The sequence below is a fragment of the Leptopilina boulardi genome, unplaced genomic scaffold (assembly GCF_019393585.1).
Source record: "Leptopilina boulardi isolate dan_hultmark-lab unplaced genomic scaffold, ZJU_Lbou_2.1 LbouV2_325, whole genome shotgun sequence".
In the NCBI taxonomy this organism is placed as follows: Eukaryota; Metazoa; Arthropoda; class Insecta; order Hymenoptera; family Figitidae; genus Leptopilina; species Leptopilina boulardi.
Window position 1 is genome coordinate 1,944,453 of NW_026137891.1, and position 24,952 is coordinate 1,969,404.

At 25.3% G+C, this 24,952-nt stretch overlaps 1 protein-coding gene across 1 annotated transcript in view; it reads right to left on the reverse strand.

Annotated features, from left to right (window-relative positions):
• Positions 1-3,869: 3,869 nt before the first annotated feature.
• The window catches only part of LOC127284748 (insulin-like growth factor 2 mRNA-binding protein 3-A), an 81,622-nt gene continuing 60,539 nt past the window's right edge, over positions 3,870-24,952 (reverse strand). The window contains exon 5 of the mRNA XM_051310387.1: positions 3,870-3,902. Coding sequence (XP_051166344.1) covers positions 3,899-3,902 — 4 coding nt within the window. The 3' untranslated portion in view covers positions 3,870-3,898. The remainder of the gene's footprint in view (positions 3,903-24,952) is intronic.

The following is a 24,952-nucleotide window of genomic DNA, read 5'->3' on the forward strand; positions in this document are numbered from 1 at the left end:
AAAAAAAACAAAATAAATATAAAAAAAAAATATCTCAATAAAAAAATGAACAAAAAAATAAATACCAAAAAACAATATTAATAAAAAAAATATAAAGAATAAATACCAAAAAATATACAAAGACATAAATAAATACTAAAAGAACAATATTAATAAAAAAAATAGCCAAAGAAAATTAATACAAAAATAAATAAATAAAGTACCAAAAAAAGTCAATAAAAAAACAATATTAATAAAAAAAATAGCCAAAGAAAATTAATACAAAAATAAATAAATAAAGTACCAAAAAAAGTGAATAAAAAAAAATATTAATAAAAAAAATAGCCAAAGAAAATTAATACAAAAATAAATAAATAAAGTACCAAAAAAAGTGAATAAAAAAACAATATTAATAAAAAAAATAGCCAAAAAAAAATTAATACAAAAATATATAAATAAAGTACCAAAAAAAGTCAATAAAAAAATAATATTAATAAAAAATACAAATATCAATAAAAAATATAAAATAAAAAATACCAAAAATTCTTGAGGAAAATTAGTGATGATTTCTACCCTCGCGAGAACAAGAAATAACCCGAGTGAAAAGTGTGCGACAAATATGTAAATGTGAATTTATTTGGCGAATTGTCGCGATGTCAAGGACAAAAGCGCGGTTGCATATAGGGAAAAATATGAAAATTCGAAACTACCTCCCCGTGTCGGATCGTTTCCCTTATTCAAAAAAAAAAAAAAAAAAAAAAAAATTAGCAAATTATGCACATTGCGTATATTATGCATCATGTATAATTGTCATTTCGTATATCGCAAAAAAAATAACTTTTCGTGTCGCCGGTTACATTTTTTTTCCCCCCAAAGAGGATGTCTTGCCATTATTCTTCCTTTTTATCTTCCGCGTTGCAAGCATTTTTAATTCAAAAATAATAATTATTTTTTAATATGGAAAAAAATTATTATTCTCAAAAACGAAAAGAAATAAATAAAAAAATATATCCCTTTGAGTGAAAAAAGTAATTTAAAAAAATGTAGTAAAAAAATAATTAAAAATCAAAATTAAAACAAAAATAATAAAATATAGAAAAATAAAATAAATAATAATTTTCGTTTTGATTTTTATTTAAAGTAGAGGATTTTAAACAGAGCTATTATCGTAAAAGCACTTGTTTAAAATAAAAGGGCATGTCAATGGGTCCTTTAATTTTCTCGGTACTTGGAGGTTGGAGCACTTGGTTTGGATTCTTTTTTTTTCGAGGAGAAGAGAGAAAGAGGAGGGAACTTAACGATCAACGGAATCGACTGCCAAATTTCTCGTTTATTGCCCGGGACGCCAAAGGCATTATATAAACGTTCTTCTCGTTTGACTTGTAACGAGTCCACCAACGACGTATATATATATATATATATAAAGATGCAGAGAAACGAGAAACAATTATTGCTTCTACGCCCGGAGGGAAATCTTTCATTATAAACGCGATTTTAATCAAAAAACAACGATTATCAGATTCCAATTATGTATCAACATTGCCACTGCGGTGTACAATAAAGACAAAAATAATTTTCATTTCCTGTTCCTTTTTCTTTTTACTAGCCGTGATAAATTTTTTTTTTAATTTCAAAAAATTAATTAAATTAATTAATAATTAATCTCTAAAAAAAATTGTTGAATATGATAAAAATTTTGCTAACATAAACTGAAATATTTATTTATCTCAGAGCCAAATAAATTTTTATTTGGTTTAAATAAATTTTTATTTAGTTTAAATAAATTAAAAATTTATATTTCTAAGAACAATATATATTTTTATTTGAGGGAAATAAATTTTATTTTTTCAAATAAATATGCAAATAAACACCTAAAGAATTGTTCTACTTGAACTAAATATATAATTTACTTGATTCTAATAAAAATTCTATTTGTCTCAGAGCCTATATACTAACTCATTTATTTGTTTCAATGAAAAAAATTTTCTTTGACGCAAATATAATATCATATAACGTAAATTTTATATTTGAACCAAATATAATTTAATTGATTTAAATAAAAATATATTTGTCTCAGAGCATACTAACTAAACAATTTATTTTTTTTCAAAGAAAAAATTTTATTTGACGCAAATATAATATTATTTAGCGTAAATAAAATTTATATTTGAATCAAATAAAATATATTTGAAAGAAATAAGAATTTATTTGAAAGAAATAAGAATTTATTTGAAACAAATAAGAATTTATTTGAATCAAATAAAAATTTATTTGAAGCAAATAAAAATCTATTTGAAGCAAATAAAAATTTATTTGAAGCAAATAAAAATCTATTTGAAACAAATAAGAATTTATTTGACTCTGTGACAAATATTATCTTTTTTCTGAATGAAAGATTTTTCTGTGTGTAAACTAAAAATAACCAAAATTTGGCTAAGACAAAAGAGGAAATTTCTTTTTATCAAAAATCAACTAAACAAATATTTTTATTCCCTTATTGAAAAATATCGAGAATTTCGAAAATAGATATATATATAACATTTATATGAGAAAAAAAGTTGATTGGCTCGTCCCTGATTATATACCACCCACGTTGTGTGTAGTACAATTTCCTTGCCTGTAGGTAATTCTTGTTTAACATCACAAGAGAAAAGATAAAGGTATATCATTTTATCAAAACACATATTCGATAAAAAAAAAACATTTTAAAAATCCATTGTCTTCTAAATTACACATTTTTTTCTAATTTTAAATTTAAGAAAAAATTAAATTCTTTCTTTTCTATTAAAAATTCTAATTTTAAATATAAAAAAAAATTAAATTCTTTCTTTTCTATTAAAATTCTAATTTTAAATTTTAAAAAAAAATGTGAAATTCGAATTTTAAATTAAAAAAAAAAATGTCATTTTTTAAAAAAATAATGATTCCAAAAAAAAATAATTTATATAAGGGGAAACTTGATCAAAGGATAAGAGAGAAAGAGAGAGAGATAGAGAGAGAAAAGAAGAGGGAAAAATTGATGGCATTTTCAGAGAGTGAGAGTGAAAGTAAAGGGAGAGAAATAGTGAAGATATTCGTTTGGAAGGATCAAAGAGGGAGGGGGTGGGGGAAAATTACAGATTGTGTGTGTGTGTGTATTCTGTGGAAATAGGGGGTAAACAACACTGCGTTTCAAGAGCGCGAGGGTTGTGTGTGAGGAGGGTAACCTTGACCCGGGGATGAACGACCCTCCTTGATGCGCATGGCACCCCCCTCCCTCCCCACTCTATCCAGGATTTCTGTTTCAACCCCCCCCTTTCTTACCCCACCCCCACCACCTTCACAATCCAACCCCCGATTTTCTAACCCTCCCGGAAAAAAAAACCACCACCGTTTCCCTTTCTTCCAACAACCACCCACACCTACAGGGACAACGCATCACCCCTCTACCCCAACCATCCCTCACTCTTTCCATTTCCCTTTAACTAACTGCGAATCCACTGCACTTTCGTTTCGTGCTCACAAGAGAGCTTATACCCCAAAAAATAAAATAAGGGTACATAATAAAAGGGGTATATATATATATTTTTTTTTTTTTTTGTTTGTGTTTAAAAAAGCAGAACCTCCTTTAGTTTCGTATTTTTGTTTTAGAAGGAGAGAGAAAGAAAAGGGCAATTAACCTTTTTTTTTAGTACGACTAAAAATTTACCAATTCAAAGTTATTTGGAAAATTTTTCCCAAAAAAAAAGAAAGTTTAATTTTTTATATGAAATTAAAAAAAAATTTTCAAGTGGCAATTTCAGAAAAAAATATGATATAAGTATTTTAAAAAGGGCATAAATATGTCGAATTTTCAGAGGGGGAGGGAGAATTGATATCTTATAGAGTAAAACTCACCATGATATACAGCGTAAAAAAAAATTATGGATGTAATATATTCTCACCTGAAACAGAAAATTTTTTTTTGCTTAATTAGTATCGAAGTATTAGAAATAATTTGGAGAAAAAAAAAATATTAAATTTTTTTTTTAAATTATGTTGGTAATTGGAAAATAATTATGAGTTAAATAATACATGATAAATGATAATAATAATAATAATAATAATAATAATAATAATAATAATAATAATAATAAATAAATAATAAAGAATTGTAAATCGTACAATATTTAGAAATTGTAAAAATTACAATACGTATTGTAAATAGTATAATCTGTATTGCAAAATGTACAATCCGTACTGCAAATGGTACGATATGTATTGTAAAACGTACAATAAGTATTGTAAAAATTACAATATGTATGGTAAGTAGTTCACTATATATTTTAAATATCCTACAATATATATATTGTAAATAATACAATCTGTATTGCAAAAAAAAAATACAATTTGTATTGTAAATAGTACAATCTGTATTGTAAATAGTACAATCTGTATTGTAAAAAATATAATCTGTATTGCAAATAGTACAAACTGTTCTGCAAATGGTACAATTTGTATTGTAAAAATTATTATCTGTTCTGCAAATGGTACAATCTGTATTGTAAAAATTATTATTTGTTCTGCAAATGGTACAATCTGTATTGCAAAAATTACAATCTGTATGGTAAAAATTACAATCTGTATTGCAAATGGTACTCTCTAAATCTGAATTAGTAAAAATGTTTACTAATTTAAATTAGTGACTCACTTTTTGCTTTAGAATTAGTTAAATTTTACTAATTGTTGGTAAATGTTACTAATAATTAGTAAAATTTTACTGATTCAGAAGCAAACAGTGAGTCACTAATTTACTCTCTAAATCTGAATCAGTCATATTTTACTAATTAGCAGTAGAAATCTACTAATTGACATAGCGAGAATTGAGCAACTGACAATTAGTAGAAATTTACACTGAAAAAAAAAATTCTGGTTAGGCTATATTTAACATTACTTTCTAGTTATGTTAACCAGAATTCTAGTTGAAGTAACTAGAATTCTCGTTAAAATAACCAGAATTCTGGTTAACCTAACCAGAATCAAAATGTTAAATATATCCTAACCAGAATTCTGGTTATTCTAACTAGAATTTTTTTCAGTGTACTGATTCAATTAGTAAAATATCAATTACTGATTGAATCAGTAATACAAATATATGGCGGCGGCCACAAAATTTACTGATTTAATAGTTGATTTTAAAGGTTATGTTATATACAAATTACTAATTTACATAAGTTATTTTCTATTGCTTGCTTATTCACTTATTATATTAGTAAATTTTCAAAAAATAACTGAAACTTCAGTTAAAATGAAAAGCACTGATTGAATTAGTAAAATTTCTACTGATTCAGATTTAGAGAGCAAATTAGTAAACTTTTTCACTAATTCAGATTTAGAAAGTACAATCTGTATTGTAAAAAGTACAATCTGTACTGTAATAATTACAATTTGTACTGCAAATGGTATAATATGTATTGTAAAAAGTACAATATGTATTGTAAATATTACAATACCAGTTACAACACTATATTGCTGTATGTATTGTACAAAATCGTACAATGTGTATAGTAAATTTTACAATATATATGATAAGTAGTTCAATATGTATTTTAAATCCCATAGTGTATATTGTAAATTCTACAATATATATATTAAAATTCTACAACATGTATTGTAAATCTTACAGTACGTATTGTAAATAGTCCAATACCTGTTGCAAATAGTCAATTCTGCATTGTAAATTCTACAAATGTATTGTAAATTCCCTTATCCATCAATCTCAATAAAATCAAACCTAAATATGCGTGACCAAAGGCAAATAAAGCAATATATAAATAATGACAATTTGAAATCGCCAATCACGAATAACCGGATGCGGATACTTCGAAAATATATATATATATATATATATATACGTATCCAATGTTCGCCAACACCTATAATAACATATTTGAACACGTATCCAATAGCGGATAATGATAGTGATGATAGTCTAGATTAAAGAACGTTTCTATGATATATATAATTTGCCACGTTTACCGAGGAGAGAAGAACTTTTTGAACCACTTTTTTTTTCTTTTTTTTTTAAAGTTGTGTGGAGGTTCGATTCGAGGTCGTGTGTGTGTGTGATCATGATCAGGACAAAAGTGGAACTCTGACGCCAAAAAGAACTTGTGTATCCTAAGCGCAGGAGCTAAAAATAAGAAGAGAATTCTGACATTCCTCAATATAGGCCTTCTCTCACGATACGATTTTTTTTCACCTACCCTCTCTTTCTCTCTCTTTTTTTTCAAACATGTGTATCTTTGTCGTGACTAACACATAAACGACAGGTATATAGTTTTTAGAAGTTTTCGACTTTTTAAAGGTTCGCGTTTATTCGCGGTAAATGCGATACACGACCCACAACGCCTGCGCTTAAAGGAAACAAGGCCTGCTCCTTCTAGGAAACTCACATGGGTCTGCGGTCAAATTATTTATGGCGATGCGAAATTAAGAGTTTCGCTCCGTTTGAGGAGAGCCGATCGGCTTGATTTTTGCGTCCTTGGTTATATATATATATATATATGTATCGGCATCGTCAGAAACTTTCTTTATATTTTCTTTTTTAAACTTAAAAAAAAAAAAGAATCGTAAGAAAATTGAATGTATCACTGAGAAAATTAGTCAGAGCCACCAAAATTTAGTTGAGCCTACAAAAGAATTTTCTGTGTGTTTGAGTTAACCAAAAAATTTGGTTCAGTGTTTTTTGTTGGCATAACAAAAATATTAGGTTAGCAAAACCAAATTTTTTTTGTTAGGTCAACAAAAATGTTTGGTTAGCAAAACCAAATTTTTTTTGTTAGGTCAACAAAAATGTTTGGTTCGCAAAACCAAATTTTTTTTGGTAGGTCAACAAAAATGTTTGGTTAGCAAAACCAAATTTTTTTTTGTTAGGTCAACAAAAATGTTTGGTTGATCAAATAAATTTTTTTCGCCTAATCAAATGTTTCGTTGAGATAACTTTGTTTCAAACCAAAATTTGGTGACAAGAATCAAAATTGACCAAACGATTTTGTTGCAAACACAAAATCATTTTTTGTTTTCAATGCGATAGGAAATCTTTCAATTTTTGTCAAAAAATTGAACAAAAATTGTTAATTTAATGTGTAAAATATTGATTAAAAGGGTAATTAATTAAAAATGATGCGAATCTTTATCTTATCTTTTTTTTTTATTTCATATATATGTAGTTCCGACCTTTTTGCCACTCTCTTTCCTCTTTTCTCGCCATCCTCGTTTTTCCTCCCACTGTTAGTTCATGTCGTCCCTTCCTTTCGTATATAGTCCCAGAAAATAATCAATACTTTTAGAAGGTGCGTGGGTGAAGTAACACGCCTGTCTGTGGCAAACCCTGTGAATCGTGAAATTCACAGACCAAATATATATATATAAATTTCCTTGCATTTCCGGTTCTTAAAATCTCAAAAAAAAAAAAAATAATTCTCCTTCTATTCTAAATTTCCGAATCTTCATTTGTCCGAATTTTTATTCGCTTCGAATTGTTATTTTATTAAATTCTTAAAATGAATCACTTAAAATTCTGTTAAATTAAAATTCGGTTAAATTAGAATTCTTTTCCATAAAAATTTGGATAAAGAAGCAATTCTGCCAATTAAAAATTTGGCTTGTAAAAAATTTTGAATTTTTATTTACTTCAAACTAAGAATTTGATTAAATTCTTAAAACAACGAATTTTCATTTATCAAAAATTGAAAATGATCGAATAAATAATTAACAGAATTTGAATCATCGAAGATTCTGCTGAATGAGAATTCTGCTAAATTAAAATTCGATTAAATTAGAATTCTTTTCCATAAGAATTTGGGTAATTAAAAATTATAGGCTTTAAGATAAATATATTTTTATTTGCTGTAAATAAATTTTTTCTGTTTTAAATAAAAGCAAATAAAAAAAATTTCTTTTGGTGTATATAAACCCTGTCAGACGCCTATTTCATTATTCTTCTTCTCGCCTTATATTCTAAATGATAATACTCTTGTCTATATAAATTGCAATAATCGAATTTCGCGAATATGTAACAGAAACGAAATGATAGTAAAAAAAAAAAAAAGAAGAAGGATACCTAATTCTCTCCGAGCAGTCGAATATATATGTATTTATTAATTAAATTTTAAATACACATGTTTTCATTTACAAAAGGACGCATATTCATTTTGAAGAGAAAGTACTCGCGAATATATATATATACATGAATTTATAGAAATCGTCGATTTGATTTCCGTTTCGCGAGCAAATCCCCGAGACGGGAACATACATATATATACATTTTACAAAAGCTTAAGTCACCGAGATGAAAGTTCTTCTGTTGGGAAATTTAATTAAAATTTCGTCCACTCACTAGACCGGCGTCGTTTTCCTATTGGTCCGATTATAATATAGAAAACGTTCGAATATATATTAAGATAAAGATGACAATATATATATATATATGTATTATATTTAATAGAATTATTATTAGTGACACTTTTGTCATTCACATTCAGTTTCCACTGCAGAATATTTTCATTACAAAAATTATTTTCAAAAAAAATATTTCGTTAACGAAAAAGAAAATTGTTTTTTTTTAAATTTCTTTATATGTAAAAATAATGGATGAAAAAAGGGGTATAGCTAATTATTATAATCCATTAAGATAAAACTTGAGCTAAATGCTCAGCTCAGCGTGTAGACATTTATAAAGAATTCTCTTCTACGAAATGATTGGGTAACTAAGAAAGGCCTGACCAAGGTGCAAAAGACACTCACTCTTAAAAGATAATAAGATAATAAATGAGATACGTCAACGTACTCAAATTAAGAATATATATATAAAATGGAGGGATAAACATCAATTTAATGGGCAAAATTACTAATCGACTAATAATTAGGTGTAAAATACAAAAAAGACAAACGATATAATCGGAATTATCGTTTATGATAATAATAGTAGTAACAATAATTATTAATTACTTATAAGGAAATTAACAATTACTACATACGTAACTAATAATTACTACTAGTAATGTGTTTATTAATTACTAGTTAAATAATTACTGCATCTATAATTAATAATTACTAGTAACATAATTATTAATTAACATAATTACTAGTAATTATTAATTTGTAGTAATTGTTAAAATTATTAGTAGTTTAGTACTTTTTAATTATTACTATTTATTAATTACTAATGAGATAATTACTAAACACATAACCACTAATTAGTAATTAATAATTATTAATTATGTTACTAATAATGACTAATTATGTTACTAATAATGACTGATTATACTGCTACTAATTAATAATTATTAATTACGTTACTAATAATTACTAATTATGTTGCTAGTAATTAAAAATTACGTTACTAATAATTACTGATTACGCTGCTATAGTAATTAATAATTATGTTGATAGTAATTAATAATTATGTTGCTAGTAATTAATAATTACTGATTATGTTGCTATTAAGTAATAATTATTAATTACGTTACTGATAATTACTGATTATATTGATATTAATTAATAAATATTAATTATGTTGCTAGTAATTAAAAATTACGTTACTAATAATTACAGATTACGTTGCTAGTAATTAATAGTTACTGATTATGTTGCTATTAAGTAATAATTATTAATTGCGTTACTGATAATTACTGATTATATTGATATTAATTAATAAATATTAATTATGTTTCCAGTAATTAATAATTACTCTACTAACAATTACTGATTATATTGGAGGTAATTCATAATTACGTTACTAATAATTACTAGTTATTTTACTAATGTTGCTACTAAATAATAATTATTAATTACGTTACTAATAATTACTGATTATGTTGCTAGTAAGTAATAATTATCAATTATGTTGCTAGTAATTAACAATTATTAATTACGTTACTAATAATTACTGATTACTTTACAAATAATTACTAATTATTAGTAATTATTAATTTCGAGTAGAATAAAAATTAATTACTATAAACATAATTATTATTTACTATCAACATAATTACTAATTACTAATTATAAATTAATAATGATAATTAAATAAATTTTATAAAAATTTAGTTAAATTTTTCTATTTTAATGACTAAAATTCTCAATTAATGAAAATTCAACAATAAACGCGTACATACTGCATAAATGCAAGTGACCAAAAGGGGTTGTTCAACTAGTGACAACTTGTATGCTAATGAGGCTCGAGCTTGATTCAAAAATGGCGTTGATCTCCCGACATCGCCATTTTTACGCTTCTTTATTAAATTCTCCTCTGAATTTATTTCTTTTCAATTCATTTAGAAAAAACAAATTCTTTTTATAAACAATTATTTTCCCATAAACATTATAATACACTCGCGCTTTATTTTATTTTTTTCGAGGGGCTGTTCACTCTCGAATACCCGATTTGTAAGGTAGAGAATATATTAGGTATCTTCCGAATATTCATCAATTAACATAAGAAAATGTAAATTTCTTGATTCTGACTATATTGTATTTTAATTAGAGATTACCGACGATTATTGAAAAGGACGTTCGAATTTGTCGAATACTATGCGAATCCAAACGAATCTCGTCGATTCCAGTAAAATTCTAAATCATGCAGTAAGAATTGTTGCGAGTCACGAATGGTTACGGAGACATACGAGCGAATTCGGCGGCGAATTATACAATTAATCTATTTTTCTTGCAATCTTACTCTTGCAAGTAATTACTTCAAATAAAATGAAAGCACTATTTCCCTTAATTTCAAAATAGGAATTACAAAAATGACTAGCAATCCTTAAAAATCTTTAATGAATTCTCAAATATTGTTCAATTGGATTTTCAGTGAACAGCCCCTCGATTTTTTTATTCTTCTAAAAATTTCAAATTTTTATTTAAAAAAAACAACAGAAAGAATGTTTTAAAAACATTTTCTTTGTTTCAAATAAAATTTTTTTATTAATGTAAAAGAAAATATATTTTTTTCAATTAGAAAAGAATTTTCTTAAATTTCTTTTTTTCAAAAATGTTTTTTAATTGAAAATTATTTTTTAATTCAAAAATGTATTTTTTATTAAAAAAAAATGTTTTTTTTTCATAAAAAAATCTTCTTTTTAGTCAAAAATAAGATGTGAAAAATTTTTGTACACAAAGAAACTATTTTTCGATACAAGAAAAAAAAATTGTCTTTGTTCGTGAACTATTTCTTTTTTTTTAAGCTTCACTGCACATTCACACAAAAACCAATGAAAAACGAAAAGTGACGGAATTCGAAAAAAATAAGAATTAACGAGAAATAAAAATTACAATATTCAAATCTGCCTTTTTTTTTGTTTCCTAATCTAATGAAATGTATAATATATTTTTTTCGATACATTCTATCTATATTAAAAGAGCATGAAATTTAATTAATTTTTTCCCACAATATTCTTTCAAAAATTCTCAACGAATGAAATCTTAAATTTTATTCAAGTTTCCATTCGGAAATACTCGAATAAGATAAAGAGAGACAGAGAGAGAGAGAAAAAAAGAGAGTTTACAAAATTTTCAAGAAGAGAACTAAAACTAAATCCACAGGTATATACATATATATATGTATATAAATACACACAAAGGTTCCTCTGGTTTAAAACTTTAAACTCGTATATATGGTATATATATATAAGAAGGTATGCGTTGACCTGGCCCAGGTCTTTTCAGTTCCTAGAAATCGAACAAAGTCGACGTCCCTTTCCTTTACCAAACTTGAGAATGAACTAATCGCAGCTGCCAATTCTGTTATTTATTCTCCGCACAAGCAACATTTTCAAAAAACTTTCCTATATATATTATATATACGTATGCCGAATCAGATTCTCAAATATTTTTTCAATGAGAATATTATTTTCAATTTTTTTTTTCCTCACCGATACACGACGACAATATCGTTCACACAATTTTAATTCATAAAAAAAAAATTTATGTTCCATTCATGTGTCGAAAAAAAATATCATTACACTTCATTGGATACAAGAAAAAAAAGAACCAGAACTAATTAAATTTATTTTTGTAAAATTTGAGTTTGAATTTTCAAAGTTGATGATAATTATTAATTATTTTGCTGGTAACTATTACTGATTATGTTGGTAGTAATTAATAATTACGTTACTAATAATTACTAATTATTTTACTAAGATTTACTTATATTGTTACTAATTAATAATTATTAATTACGTTGCTAGTAATTAATAATTACTGATTATGGTGCTAGTAACTAATTAATTATGTTACTAATAATTACTGATTATGTTGCTAGTAATTAATAATTATTAATTACATTACTAATAATTACTAATTACACTCTAAATCTGAATCAGTGAAATTTTCACTGATTTTAAATCAGTGGACGAGTTTTCTTTAATTGGTGTTAATTCATAATTACGTTACTAATAATTACTAATTATTTTACTAATGTTGCTACTAATTAATAATTATTAATTACGTTACTAATAATTACTGATTTTGTTACTAGTAATTAATAATTACTGATTAGTTTACTAATAATTACTGATTATGTTGCTAGTAAGTAATAATTATCAATTATATTGCTAGTAGATAATAATTATTAATTACGTTACTAATAATTACTGATTACTTTACTAATAATTACTAATTATTTTGCTAGTAATTAGAATTACGTTACTAATAATTACTGATTACTTTACTAATAATTACTAATTATGTTGATAGTAATTAAGAATTACGTTGCTAATAATTACTGATTACGTTACTAATAATTACTAATTATTTTGCTAGTAATTAGAATTACGTTACTAATAATTACTAATTAAGTTGATAGTAATTAAGAATTACGTTACTAATAATTACTTAATATGTTGCTAATAATTACTAACAACGTTGCTAATAATGACCAATTATGTTGCTAAAAAATGTGTTACTAGTCTCTAAATTTGAATTAGTAAAAATTGGTTACTCTCTAAATCTGAATTAGTAAAAAAGTTTACTAATTTTAATTAGTGACTCACTTTTTGCTTCTCAATTAGTAAAATTTTACTAATTATTAGTAACTTTTACTAAGAATTAGTAAAATTTAACTAATTCTGAAGCAAAAAGTGAGTCATTAATTTAAATTAGTAAACATTTTTACTGATTCAGATTTAGAGAGTAACTAATTGAAATTAGTAACGTTTTCTACTAATTTTTAGTAATTTTTTACTAAAACTTTAGCAAAAGTTGGTATTAAATCAAATTATCAAATTTTAATTAAAAAATTTATAAGAATTAGGAGAAATTCAAATATATTTTGAAAATCAATAAGAAATTATTGACAGAGTTTATGTGAAGAAATTTTTTTTTTTTTTTTTTTTTTGTAGTTTTCAGCATTACCGGCGGCTGTCTATAGCGTTTTGATAAGTCATTTCAAGCGAAAGATAGAGCCACTTACTCAATTTAATTATCCCTAATCAAATACATATTTAATTATTATAAATTTTCTCCCTCACCCTTAAAAAAAAAATAATCAATTTTTGTTCAATTTAATTTTTAAAAAAACCTTAAAAAGGGCAATATAAAAAAATAACTCAAAAAATTGCTATTTTTTACTAAATTTAATTGGAAAAATAATATCACCTTTTCTTTATTATAACAAAAATACTAGAAGAAAATTTTTTTTTTTTGCTTTTAATAAAAATTTCCCTATTTTCAGTAAATAATAGAAAAAAATTTTTTAAATTTAAAAATTTTTAAATTAAAAAAAGAAAAATTTATTCTGAAAATTTGGTACTTTTTTTAAAAATAGTAATCGATTTTTTGAGTTAAGGGATTGGAAGTATTTTTTTTTTTTTTTTTTTTGTCGACAGTGAAGCGTTATGGACACAATTTTTGTTTGCTGGAAAAAAAATGGAGGGAAAATAAAATATATAATCTCCAAAAAGAATGTTAAATTTGAATGATATATGTATAGTTGAAAAGCGTCGCACAAGTCTTTTAAGACATGGGCCACATGAATGTTTTCAGAAAAGTGCGTAGAACCGGAAAACAAGCGCGTGTGATGTGTAAAAACCTTCTACAATCCGGCGGCATTCAACGCTAGTTGCCGCGACTAGCACCAGATAATAAATAATACTATATTAGACCCGCTTTTTATATACTATTCTATCAAAAACTTCTGCCCATTTTTTTTTTCATTCATTCTTTATTTATTTTTTTTTGATTCCCTTTCATAGAAATAATTTTTTTTTCCCTTTTTTCTCTCGTTGAAAAGGGCCATTAAATTAAGTATATCTTTCATATTTTATATCCCGAAAAATTTTTATGAAATGGGCAACTTTTTTTTTTAATAATTGAATAACAGGAAAAAAAAAATTATTTTTACTATAAATTTTTTATATCGTTCAATTAGTTTAGAAAATCAAAAATTTGGTACCATTTACATTGGAACATAGAAAAAAAAAAAGTAAAAAAAAATTTTTTATCGTCCAATTAGTTTAGAAAATCAAAAATTTGGTACCATTTACCGTGAAACATAGAAAAAAAAATATATTTTCAAAAAATTTTATATCGTCCAATTAGTTTGGAATATCAAAAATTTGGTAAAAATTTAATAATGGAATTTGAAAAATAAAAAATATTAAAAAGTTAATAATTTATAAATTAAATACAAAGAGGAATGCATTAATAGAGAAAATAGTTATGTTTGTAACTCTATTAAATATTAAATAATAATAGATGGCAATTGTTAAAACATTCTCTTATCTCATCGTTAATAATTATATGTCAAGGTATAAATCTATGTAGATTAACTATTTTTAAAGTCATCACACACATAAACGAATTGCTTTTCGTTGCCAGAATTCATAAAAAAAAAGGAACCTGATAAGAAATTTAAATAGTAGAGACAATTTTCAATATAAATGTGTAGAGTAAGATTTATCATTTGGTTATTTTTTTTTAATTTCAATAAAATTCCCCGAAACATGTTAATTTATTTCTTTCTAGTATTTAGGGAAAAAAAATTTTACGCTCATTGGTCAATTAATTTTTACATCCAACTAGCGATCTATATTAATTTAGTTAAGAGAAAGAATAGAAGAAAATTATATTTTTCTAAAAAATTAGTAAAATGTTAATTTTATTTCATTTTATTTATTATTAACTAATATTATTATTAAAAATGTTAATTGTTAGTTGGATTTTTAGATTCTCATAATTAATTATTAATTAAATAAAATAGAAAAGAATTTTTTCTAAAGAAATTTTACAAGGCAATTTTTCACAACAAACAACTATTTCCTCTAAATAAAATTTTCTCATCGATCTAAAATTTGGAACGTTCACTGAAAAAAAAATTTATTTGATTCAAATAATCGGTTATTATTATCAAATAAATAAATTTGTTCCAAATACAGAAATTATTGGTTCAAAGACAATTTATTTAATTCAAAAAAAAAATTATTTGATACAAGTAAATATTTATTTGATAATAGTCGATTATTTGAATCAAATAAATTTTTTTCAGTATTCTGAAAATAATTTTCTATTTTCTATTCAAATGAACGAAATAATTTTTTTGGCTATGAATTTTTTTTTTTAAATTATTACGTCAATAAAAAAGTACAGTAAATATTTAATAAATTATTAATCTATTTTTTGAGTACAGAAAGCAATATTAAAATTTTCAAATTAGAAAAGTAGTAAATTTTTTTCTTCATTTAAAGGAACTTTTCTTTTAGTCAAAGAGGAAATTTATTTTTCATTAGTTATTTTTATTTCCCTCATTTTTTCTTTTCTTTTCAATACTAGACCAAAAAATTGTAAATTTCTAGAATTTTGTTGTTTCTTTTTTTTCATCATCAACATCATCATCATCAAACACCCAAAAATTCACATTTGTATTCACAGACACGGTGTTTACCGGGAATATACTGTCACCCTTCTAATGAGTCATGCCTACTTTTGGTCGGTTCATGGGGAGTCATATTTTTACAAACGCTTTTAAAGTATTTTCGTATACATATATACATATATATATATGCAACATAAGAAGAACTTTGCCAAGTCTCATCATCTCTTTTTTTTTTTTGTTCTAAAGAAAAATTATACTGGCGCCGCTTCCTTAAAGAAAAGTGTCCCACAAAAGTTCCCGGTAATTATAATTAGAAAAGAAGAAGTATGCCACGTGTGTGACAATATCTTTTTTTTTTTTTAATTGATATATTTTTTTTCTCAAAAAAAATAAAAAATCACGGACTAAATTTTCGTGGGCGTATAATCAGATGAGTCTCAGCAAGAATCTTGAATGAAATTACATGGCACACATAGTGACTTACTAAAATAGTGAGAGAGAAAGAGAGGAAAAAAAAGAAGAAAGAAAGTGTGTGAGAGAGATTGCGATTGTTACGTCATGGTTCACTCGAAAATTGTAAGAATGAAATATTTGGAGGTGATTTCCGAGAATTTTTACGTAAACGAGATAGATAGCTTTTTATCATTTTTAATGAATGATGATATACTTTATAAGGACGTGACAAACATATTAGCGTCATGTGTTTTTTTTAGTATATATATACATATATATATATATATATATATATAAGTTTTCAAGAGCTATAGTTATTGCGTTAAATTTGTCACTTATATGCAGATAAAAAACAATATGTGGAAATTTTTCAATTTTTTTCCTAAAAAATTTTTTTTTTAGTACAATTAATGGAAATGGAAATATTCTGAATTCGGGAATATGATGAATATTATAGATTTTTATTTATTAGTAGTAGTATTTTTAGTAATAGTAGTGGTTTAATATTTTAGTAGTACTTTTAGTAATAGTAGTAATTAAGTAGTATTTTTAGTAATCGTATAAATTTAGTATTTTATTTGTAGCTTTAGTAATAGTAAAATTTTTAGTAATCGTATTAATTTAGTATTTTAGTAATAGTTTTAGTAATAGTAGTAATTTAGTAGTATTTTTAGTAATCGTATTAATTTAGTATTTTAGTAATAGTTTTAGTAATAGTAGTAATTTAGTATTTTATTTGTAGCTTTAGTAATAGTAATTTTAGTAATCGTAATTATTTAGTATTTATATTTTAGCAATAGTTTTAGTAATAGTAGTAATTTAGTAGTATTTTTAGTAATTGTATTAATTTAGTATTTTAGTAATAGTTTTAGTTATAGTAGTAATTTAGTATTTTATTTGTAGCTTTAGTAATAGTAGTAATTTTAGTAATCGTAATTATTTAGTATTTAATATTTTAGCAATAGTTTTAGTAATAGTAGTAATTTAGTAATATTTTTAAGAATCGTATTAATTTAGTATTTTAGTAATACATAGTTTTAGTAATAGTAGTAATTTAGTATTTTATTTGTAGCTTTAGTAATAGTAGTAATTTAATATTTTATTTCTAGTTCTAGTTATAGTAGTAATAGTAGTAATTTAGTAGTAATTTGGTAGTATTTTAAGTAATAGTACTGATTTAATATTTTACTAGTATTTTTAGTAATACTAGTAACTTAGTAGTACTTTTAGTAATACACTGAAAAAAAATTTATCTAATTAAAACATTCGGTTACTTGACTATTATCAAATAAATATTAACTTGAACCAAATAATTTTTATTTCATAAATCCCGTATTTATAAATAAACTGTATTTGAACCAATACTTTCTGTATTTAAAATAAATACCAATTAATTTTCTCAAATACTAAATTATCTAATACAAATAAATATTTATTTAATAACTGTCAAGTAACCGATATTATTTGAATCAAATCAAATTTTTTTTCATCGTAATAATTTAGTATTTAGTACATTAGTAGTAATTTTAGTAATAATAATTTAGTATTTTTAGTAGTAATTTTAGTAATCGTAATAATTTAGTATTTTAATAGTAGTTTTAGTAATCGTAATAATTTAGTATTTAGTACATTAGTAGTAGTTTTAGTAATAGTAATTTAGTATTTTAGTAGTAATTTTAGTAATCGTAATGATTTAGTATTTTAATAGTAGTTTTAGTAATAGTAGTATTTTAGTATTAAAAGTAATTAATAATTAGTATTATCTTAGCAAATTACCGACTAATAAATTAATTCAAACAAAATTGTTTACTAATTAATTAGTCTAAAATTTTAGTGAAGCAAAATATTTTAACTAATTTTCAAATTAAAATAAAACAAAAATTTAACGAATTCAGAATCTTCGATATATATTTTTCCCGTTTTCGAAAACATTTCCTAAATAAATAAATAACAAAAACAACTGAATTTTACATTCAAATCCTAGATATAAAATAAACTTTCTTTGAACATTACTACTTCCGGTTTCAATGTCAATTGCTCTATACACATGTATCTTTTCCATATATCGCTTTCAATTACCATTCCCGGTTTCTGGTCTTTTGAATGACTAGGGTTTTGCTTAGGCAGGTGTTTCGTTACCTATCTTTTCGTACATATATATATACATATATATATATATATATGAGGGGGAGGTAAAAAAACAAGAAGAGCAAGAAATAATAACAAAAAAAAAAAAGCACTGACATTCTATAAAAAGAAGTATCGCTTTTTTGGAGCATTTACCTTGGGCTGTCGCCGTTCTTTTCTTCAATATCCAGTCGTTCCATTTCCTTCTGTAACATTCCGGTTTCGTATTTTTCCACTGACATTTTATTATTTTTGCTTTTTTAAAAACAAAATTATATTTATATATATATATTTAGATATATATATATATATAAAATTCTCTTCACTTTTTTTTCTTTTAAAACAATCGCACACTTATTCAACAATAGTTACCACACTATAATCGCTTCTCTCACTTCCTTTTCGTAACTTTTCAATATATATTTATAGTATTTATATTTATATAATATATAATTCATATAATATAAAATCTCTCCGTCTCTTTTATTTTCGACACACAACACACAACACACATACACAAAATCCCAGTCACTAAATTTTTTTTTTTTTTTTTTTCTTCTTCAGTCAAAAATGACCAATCATTGAGGTAGAATTTTTGTTTTTTTTACTATAATTAAAATCACTATCACAAAAAAAAGACACTATTGCAGGAAAAAAAAGAGGGAAATTTTGAAATGTTTGTTTTGTTTTTTTTTTGAGAGAAAAATAAGGTATTGAACAGAAAAAAAAAAATTGGGAAAATAGGATGAGGTTATAAAAACGCGGCACTAATCTCACGTAGAGAGAGCGTAACACCGGCGACAGACGTTATGAGATTGGTAGCGTCGTCTCTTCTGTCTTCGAATAGCGCGTGTTCTCTCTCTCTCCTTCCTATCTCTTTCTCTCTTGCTCTCACTCTCTCTCTTTCTCTCTCTTTCTTTTTTTTTTCTGTTGTGCGCGTTCACTCGACACACAAGAGCGCACGCACACTGACCGTGACTCTCCCCCCACCTCTCTCTCTCTCTCTCCCTCGCTCCCCCTTCTCCACCCCTGTTAGGGTAATTCGGCTTTCACCCCATAATACACTGCGCGAGAGAAACACGTGGAACAGTGAGAGACTCCCTCCGATTTTAAAGGGTCCCGCAAAGTGCCGGCACTGGACCGTTCAGGAAATGCCTTCGGTTCAGGAAGTGAAAACAAAAATATATATGTATGTATTTCAAATAAGTAGGCGAGTTGAAAATTTATTTCGAATAAATTTTTTACAAAAATTAGTTATTGGTGGTAAATTGGTAGCAAATACTAACTAACCATTTCGTTAGTAAGAGTATTTTTGCTAATTTATATTAGTTACTATTACCATTTAGTTAGGCAGCCTAACTAATTAGTTACTCATACAAAAATTTTGCCAGGGCCCAGATCGGGGCCAAATTAGGCTGCCCAATTAGGGAATGAAACGCCGCGCCTGATGTGTCCCTGATTAGGAAATCCACATTTTCTAGTCGCCCTGATTTGGCCCTGATTAGGTGTGGCATTTCATTCCTAAAAACTAATTAGTTAAACCAATTAATAAAATACACAGAAAATTATAAGGTATTGAAATAAGCTGCAACGCTTATTATTTTAATCCAATTTTTCTCATTTTAATACCAAAATGGATTAAAACAAGCAAAATTGGATTAAAATAATAAGCATTGCAGCTTATTTTAATGCTTTTTAACTTTCTGTGTAGTTATGCCAATGAATGAAAATAGTAACCACAAGTATTAACTTAGCAGCAGTATTGTTTACTAACTAAAAACGATAACCTTGACGAATTTTTTCTCTAAGTTCCCAAAATCCGAATAGTTGAGGGCAATAAACAATCAAATACTTTCGGTAGACAATCCCACTAAACACTAATTATTATTTTAATTTTGGAATTTTATTGAATTATTAAATAAAATACTAAAAATTATGCACTAGAATCGAAAATGTTATCAAAGAAAATCTATACAGAAGCTGATCATAATCCAAATGTTGTATTTCTGCAACAAAAGAATAAAGTCGCACCAATACTTTCAGTAAATAATCCACTAATACCAATTATTTAACTATAAGATTGTCGAAAGATTTAAAGTTTCTTAACAGAATCTAATAACTGAAAATAAGGAAATTAAATTAACGGATTTGAAATTGTTATCAAAATTTTGAAACCCAATTTCTGAAGCTGATCGTAATCAAACTGTTGTATTTCTGTAGCAATAGGAATAAAAACTATAAACTCACCAAACTACAATACTTTTAGTAAATAATCCAATACTAATAACCATTAATAATAATTCATGAGATTGACAAAATTATGATTTAAAATTTTACAACAGAATCTAATTACTAATAAATACAGAATAATAATTAACGGATTCAAAACCGCTATCAAAGGAAACCTAATTTCAGAATCTAATTACAATCAAAATAGTCGAAATTATGATTTAAAGTTTGATGATAGAATCTGATTACCAAAAATTACAAAATTAAGTTAACAGAACTGAAATTATTATCAAAATTTTGAAACCTAATTTCAGAAGCTATAATCGTAATTAAACTGTTGTATTTCTGTAGCAATAGGAATAAAAACTATATACTCACTAAACTACAATACTTTCAGTAAATAATCCATACTAATAACCGCATTAATAATAATTCATAACACAGAAAATTAAAAGGCATTAAAATAAGCTGCAACGCTTCTTATTTTAATCCAAATTTGCTTATTTTAATACCAAAATGGATTAAAATAAGTAAAATTAGATTAAAATAAGAAGCGTTGCAGCTTATTTTAATGCCTTTTAATTTTCTGTGAAGATAGCCAAAATTATGATTGAAAATTTTACAACAGAATCTATAATTACTAATAAATACAGAATAATAATTAACGGATTTAAAACCGCTATCAAAGGAAACTTAATTTTAGAATCTAATTACAACCAAAATAGGCGAAATTATGATTTAAAGTTTGATCATAGAATCTGATTACCAAAAATTACAAAATTAAGTTAACAGAACTGAAATTATTATCAAAATTTTGAAACCTAATTTCAGAAGCTATAATCGTAATCAGTATCAAACTGTTGTGTTTCTGCAACAATAGGAACAAAAATATAAAATCACCAAACTATACAATACTTTTAGTATAAATAATCTAATAATAATTACTAAGATTGGTGAAATTATAATTCAAAATTTCACAACAAAATCTAATTACCAATAAGTACAGAATAAAAATTAACTATGGAAACCACTATCAAAGGAAACCTAATTTCAGAATCTAATTACAACCAAGATAGGCGAAATTATGATTTAAAGTTTCATCATAGAATCTAATTACCAAAAATTACAAAATTAAATTAACAAGATTGAAACTGTTATCAAAATTTTGAAACCTCATTCCAGAAGCTGATCAGCATGAAGCATCAGCTTCTGCAACAATAGGAAAAAGCCTAAAGTCACCAAACAATATTTTCAGTAAATAATCCATTAATAACAAATGACTAAAATTATCGAAATTATCATACGAAATTCATAATAGAATCTAACTACCAAAAAATTATGGAATAAAAATTAACATAATTGAAACTGTTATATCAAAAATTGAAAACCTAATTCCAAAATCTGTCCATAACAGAATATTGTGTTTTATTTTCCACTTTAGAAAATGGTTCAAATATTCCTCCAGAAACCTAAATAATATAAAATAGTCTAAATACTCTAAATTTTTATATAAAGTAGATAAAAAAAAAAATGAAACATAATCTATTTCCGCTAAGAACGACAAAATAAATACAATGTGACAATTCATACATATATATATACTGCAATTGGAAAAACCAAATTCTTTGTATTGAGTCAGCAACTATATAAATTCTTATCTAATCCTCTCTATATATACGGCAGATGATATACGCATGAAGAATTAATTTTTGGAGTGCATGTTTCTACGTTCATTGAATCGACTTCACTGTATTATAAGAGATTTGTTTATCCTTGAACTAAATTCATCAAATCGTATTACGTAATATGCTAAACAGAAGATTGGACAGGAATTTATTATACACACACACACACATGTATATACTACTGTGCCGAAAAAGGCATAGCACACAATAGACCTGAAAATACTTCAAAAAAAAAAAATTATCGATTTTATCATCTAAAAAAAATCCTAACTGAAAAATCAAATATGGAATAAGTGTTTGCAACTTTTGTCATCTAGGAATTTTACAATTTACGTAAAAAATAAAAATGCTGACATTTTTAAAGCCACTTTTGTATAAAATACAAATTTTTTTTTGCTACTTTTTTGTAGAAAAAATAATCCGTATAAAAAAGGATCGAAATCATATTACTTTTTTCGAATGATAAAAGCTCCTTTTTAGGATTTCGTGGCTCAAGCACGAAAACATAGTTTCGTTTGGCGTCCGTTTGTCTGTCCGTCCGTTGTACACTCGTATGGTTACCATGGCAACTGTTACCATAGCAATCGTTACCATGGCAACAGTTACCATAACAATCGTTACCATGGTAACAGTTACCATAGCAATCGTTACCATGGCAACAGTTACCATAACAATCGTTACCATGGTAACAGTTACCATAGCATCAGTTTCCATAGCAACAGTTACTATAGCAACCGTTACCATGGTAGTAAACGTTACCTTAGGACTCTTAGGAGTCGAAACCCACGAAACCCTGTAATGGAGGCGCCTGATTTTTTCATATTTTCAAAAAAAGTTGACTAATTTCAGTAGAATTTTTATAAATCCAATAGAAACAAGAAAATTTGAATTGGTATTTACAGATTCCTCCCCCCCCACCCTTGTGGAGGGGAATCTCCTCCTATATATGACTATAGGGTTTTGCCCTAGTAACCAACGAAAGATCCGGTTAAGCCATTGTTACCAAGAGGTACTCAATTATTCTTTTCAGTCCAATCAAGTAAGTCCCTCGCTCCAATAAGGTTCGAACGAGACTATAAGAAGACTGAAAATCCTTTCTCACCTTCTTCATCTTAAATTTTTTTTTTTTTTTTTAGAACTAAGCCCCCCTCTCCCAAACCCTCGGTATTGTCGCACAGTAACATTCTTCTTGGCTTGCTATACCCATATCTTGTCTCACATTTCTACCATTTTGACAATTTATTTTTTTTTTATTTTCTTCCCACGTTTAAAAAATCCTAGTAAATAACTATTTAACAGATGCAAATATTAATTATTAACAAAGGACTGAATTAAAAAAAAAAATTTATTACTAAATGAATAGAAAAAAGTATTTGTTTTTTAAAAAAAAGTTAATTTTTTAAGAAAGCTATAGAATTAAAAATACATAAAAAGTAGGATTAGCTGAGAAGATTAGGAGTCAATTTTTTTTTTTCAATGTAATATAATAGGCGAGAGGATTTGGCGGCAATTTTTTGGATTAACCAATAAGGGTTCGATTCCAGGTGGGTTTGAATAAAATTAAAACAAAGAAACATTAATTATAATGGAATTTTCAAGTATCACAGAAAATTAAAAGGTATTAAAATAAGCTGCAACGCTTATTATTTTAATCCAATTTTGCTTATTTTAATACCAAAATGGATTAAAATAAGCAAAATTGGATTAAAATAATCAGCTTATTTTAATGCCTTTTAATTTTCTGTGATATAATAGAATAGCCGAGAGGATTGGGCGGCAATTTTTCAAATTCCAAACAAAAGTTCGATTCCCGGGTGGTTTAAAAGAAAAATTAAACTGAAATTTTCAAGTATAATAAAATAGCCAAGAGGATTAGGCGGCAATTTCTCAAATTCCAAACAAGAGTTCGATTCCCCATGGTTTAGAAAAAAATAAAAATAATGGAAAACTATTATTATTAATAATTACTATAATTTCCAAGTAAAAAATACATAATTACAAAATCTTTCTATAAATAAAGAACCAAATTTCGAGATCATCAATTATTATAAAAATATTATCCATTAACAGAAAATAAAAAAAAAAAATTTTATTCGTTGACTTGATTAATAAATTTAATAATAATTAAAAATTAAAAATTTGCAAAAAGTTTCAAAAAAAAGAAAAAAAGATTTTTTTCTAATTCATATGTTTAAATTTTAATATTAAATCATATTTGTACATAAATTGTTGAAAAAAGAATGTGAAAAATTAAAATTTTTAGCCAAGTGACGTCACGAAGACGACAAAACAAACATTTTTAATATAATAGAAGATATTTGAAAAAATTTTGAAATCACAATAACTATTTAAAAAATAACTATATTGCGATGAGATTTAAAATTGTGATGCATTTTACATGTGAATTGCTGAAAAACATAAAAAAGTTGATTTACAAAAAAATTATTTTTGCAAAAAGTTGCAAAAAAAAAAAATTCTAATTCATAATGGTTAATTTATGTTTAAATTATAATTTTAAATCATATCTGTACATAAAATTGTTGAAAAAGAATGTGAAAAATGAAAATTCTTAGCCAAGTAACGTTACGAAAACGACAAAACAAACATTTTTCATATAATAGAAGATAAAAATTAAATATCTAAAGAATAG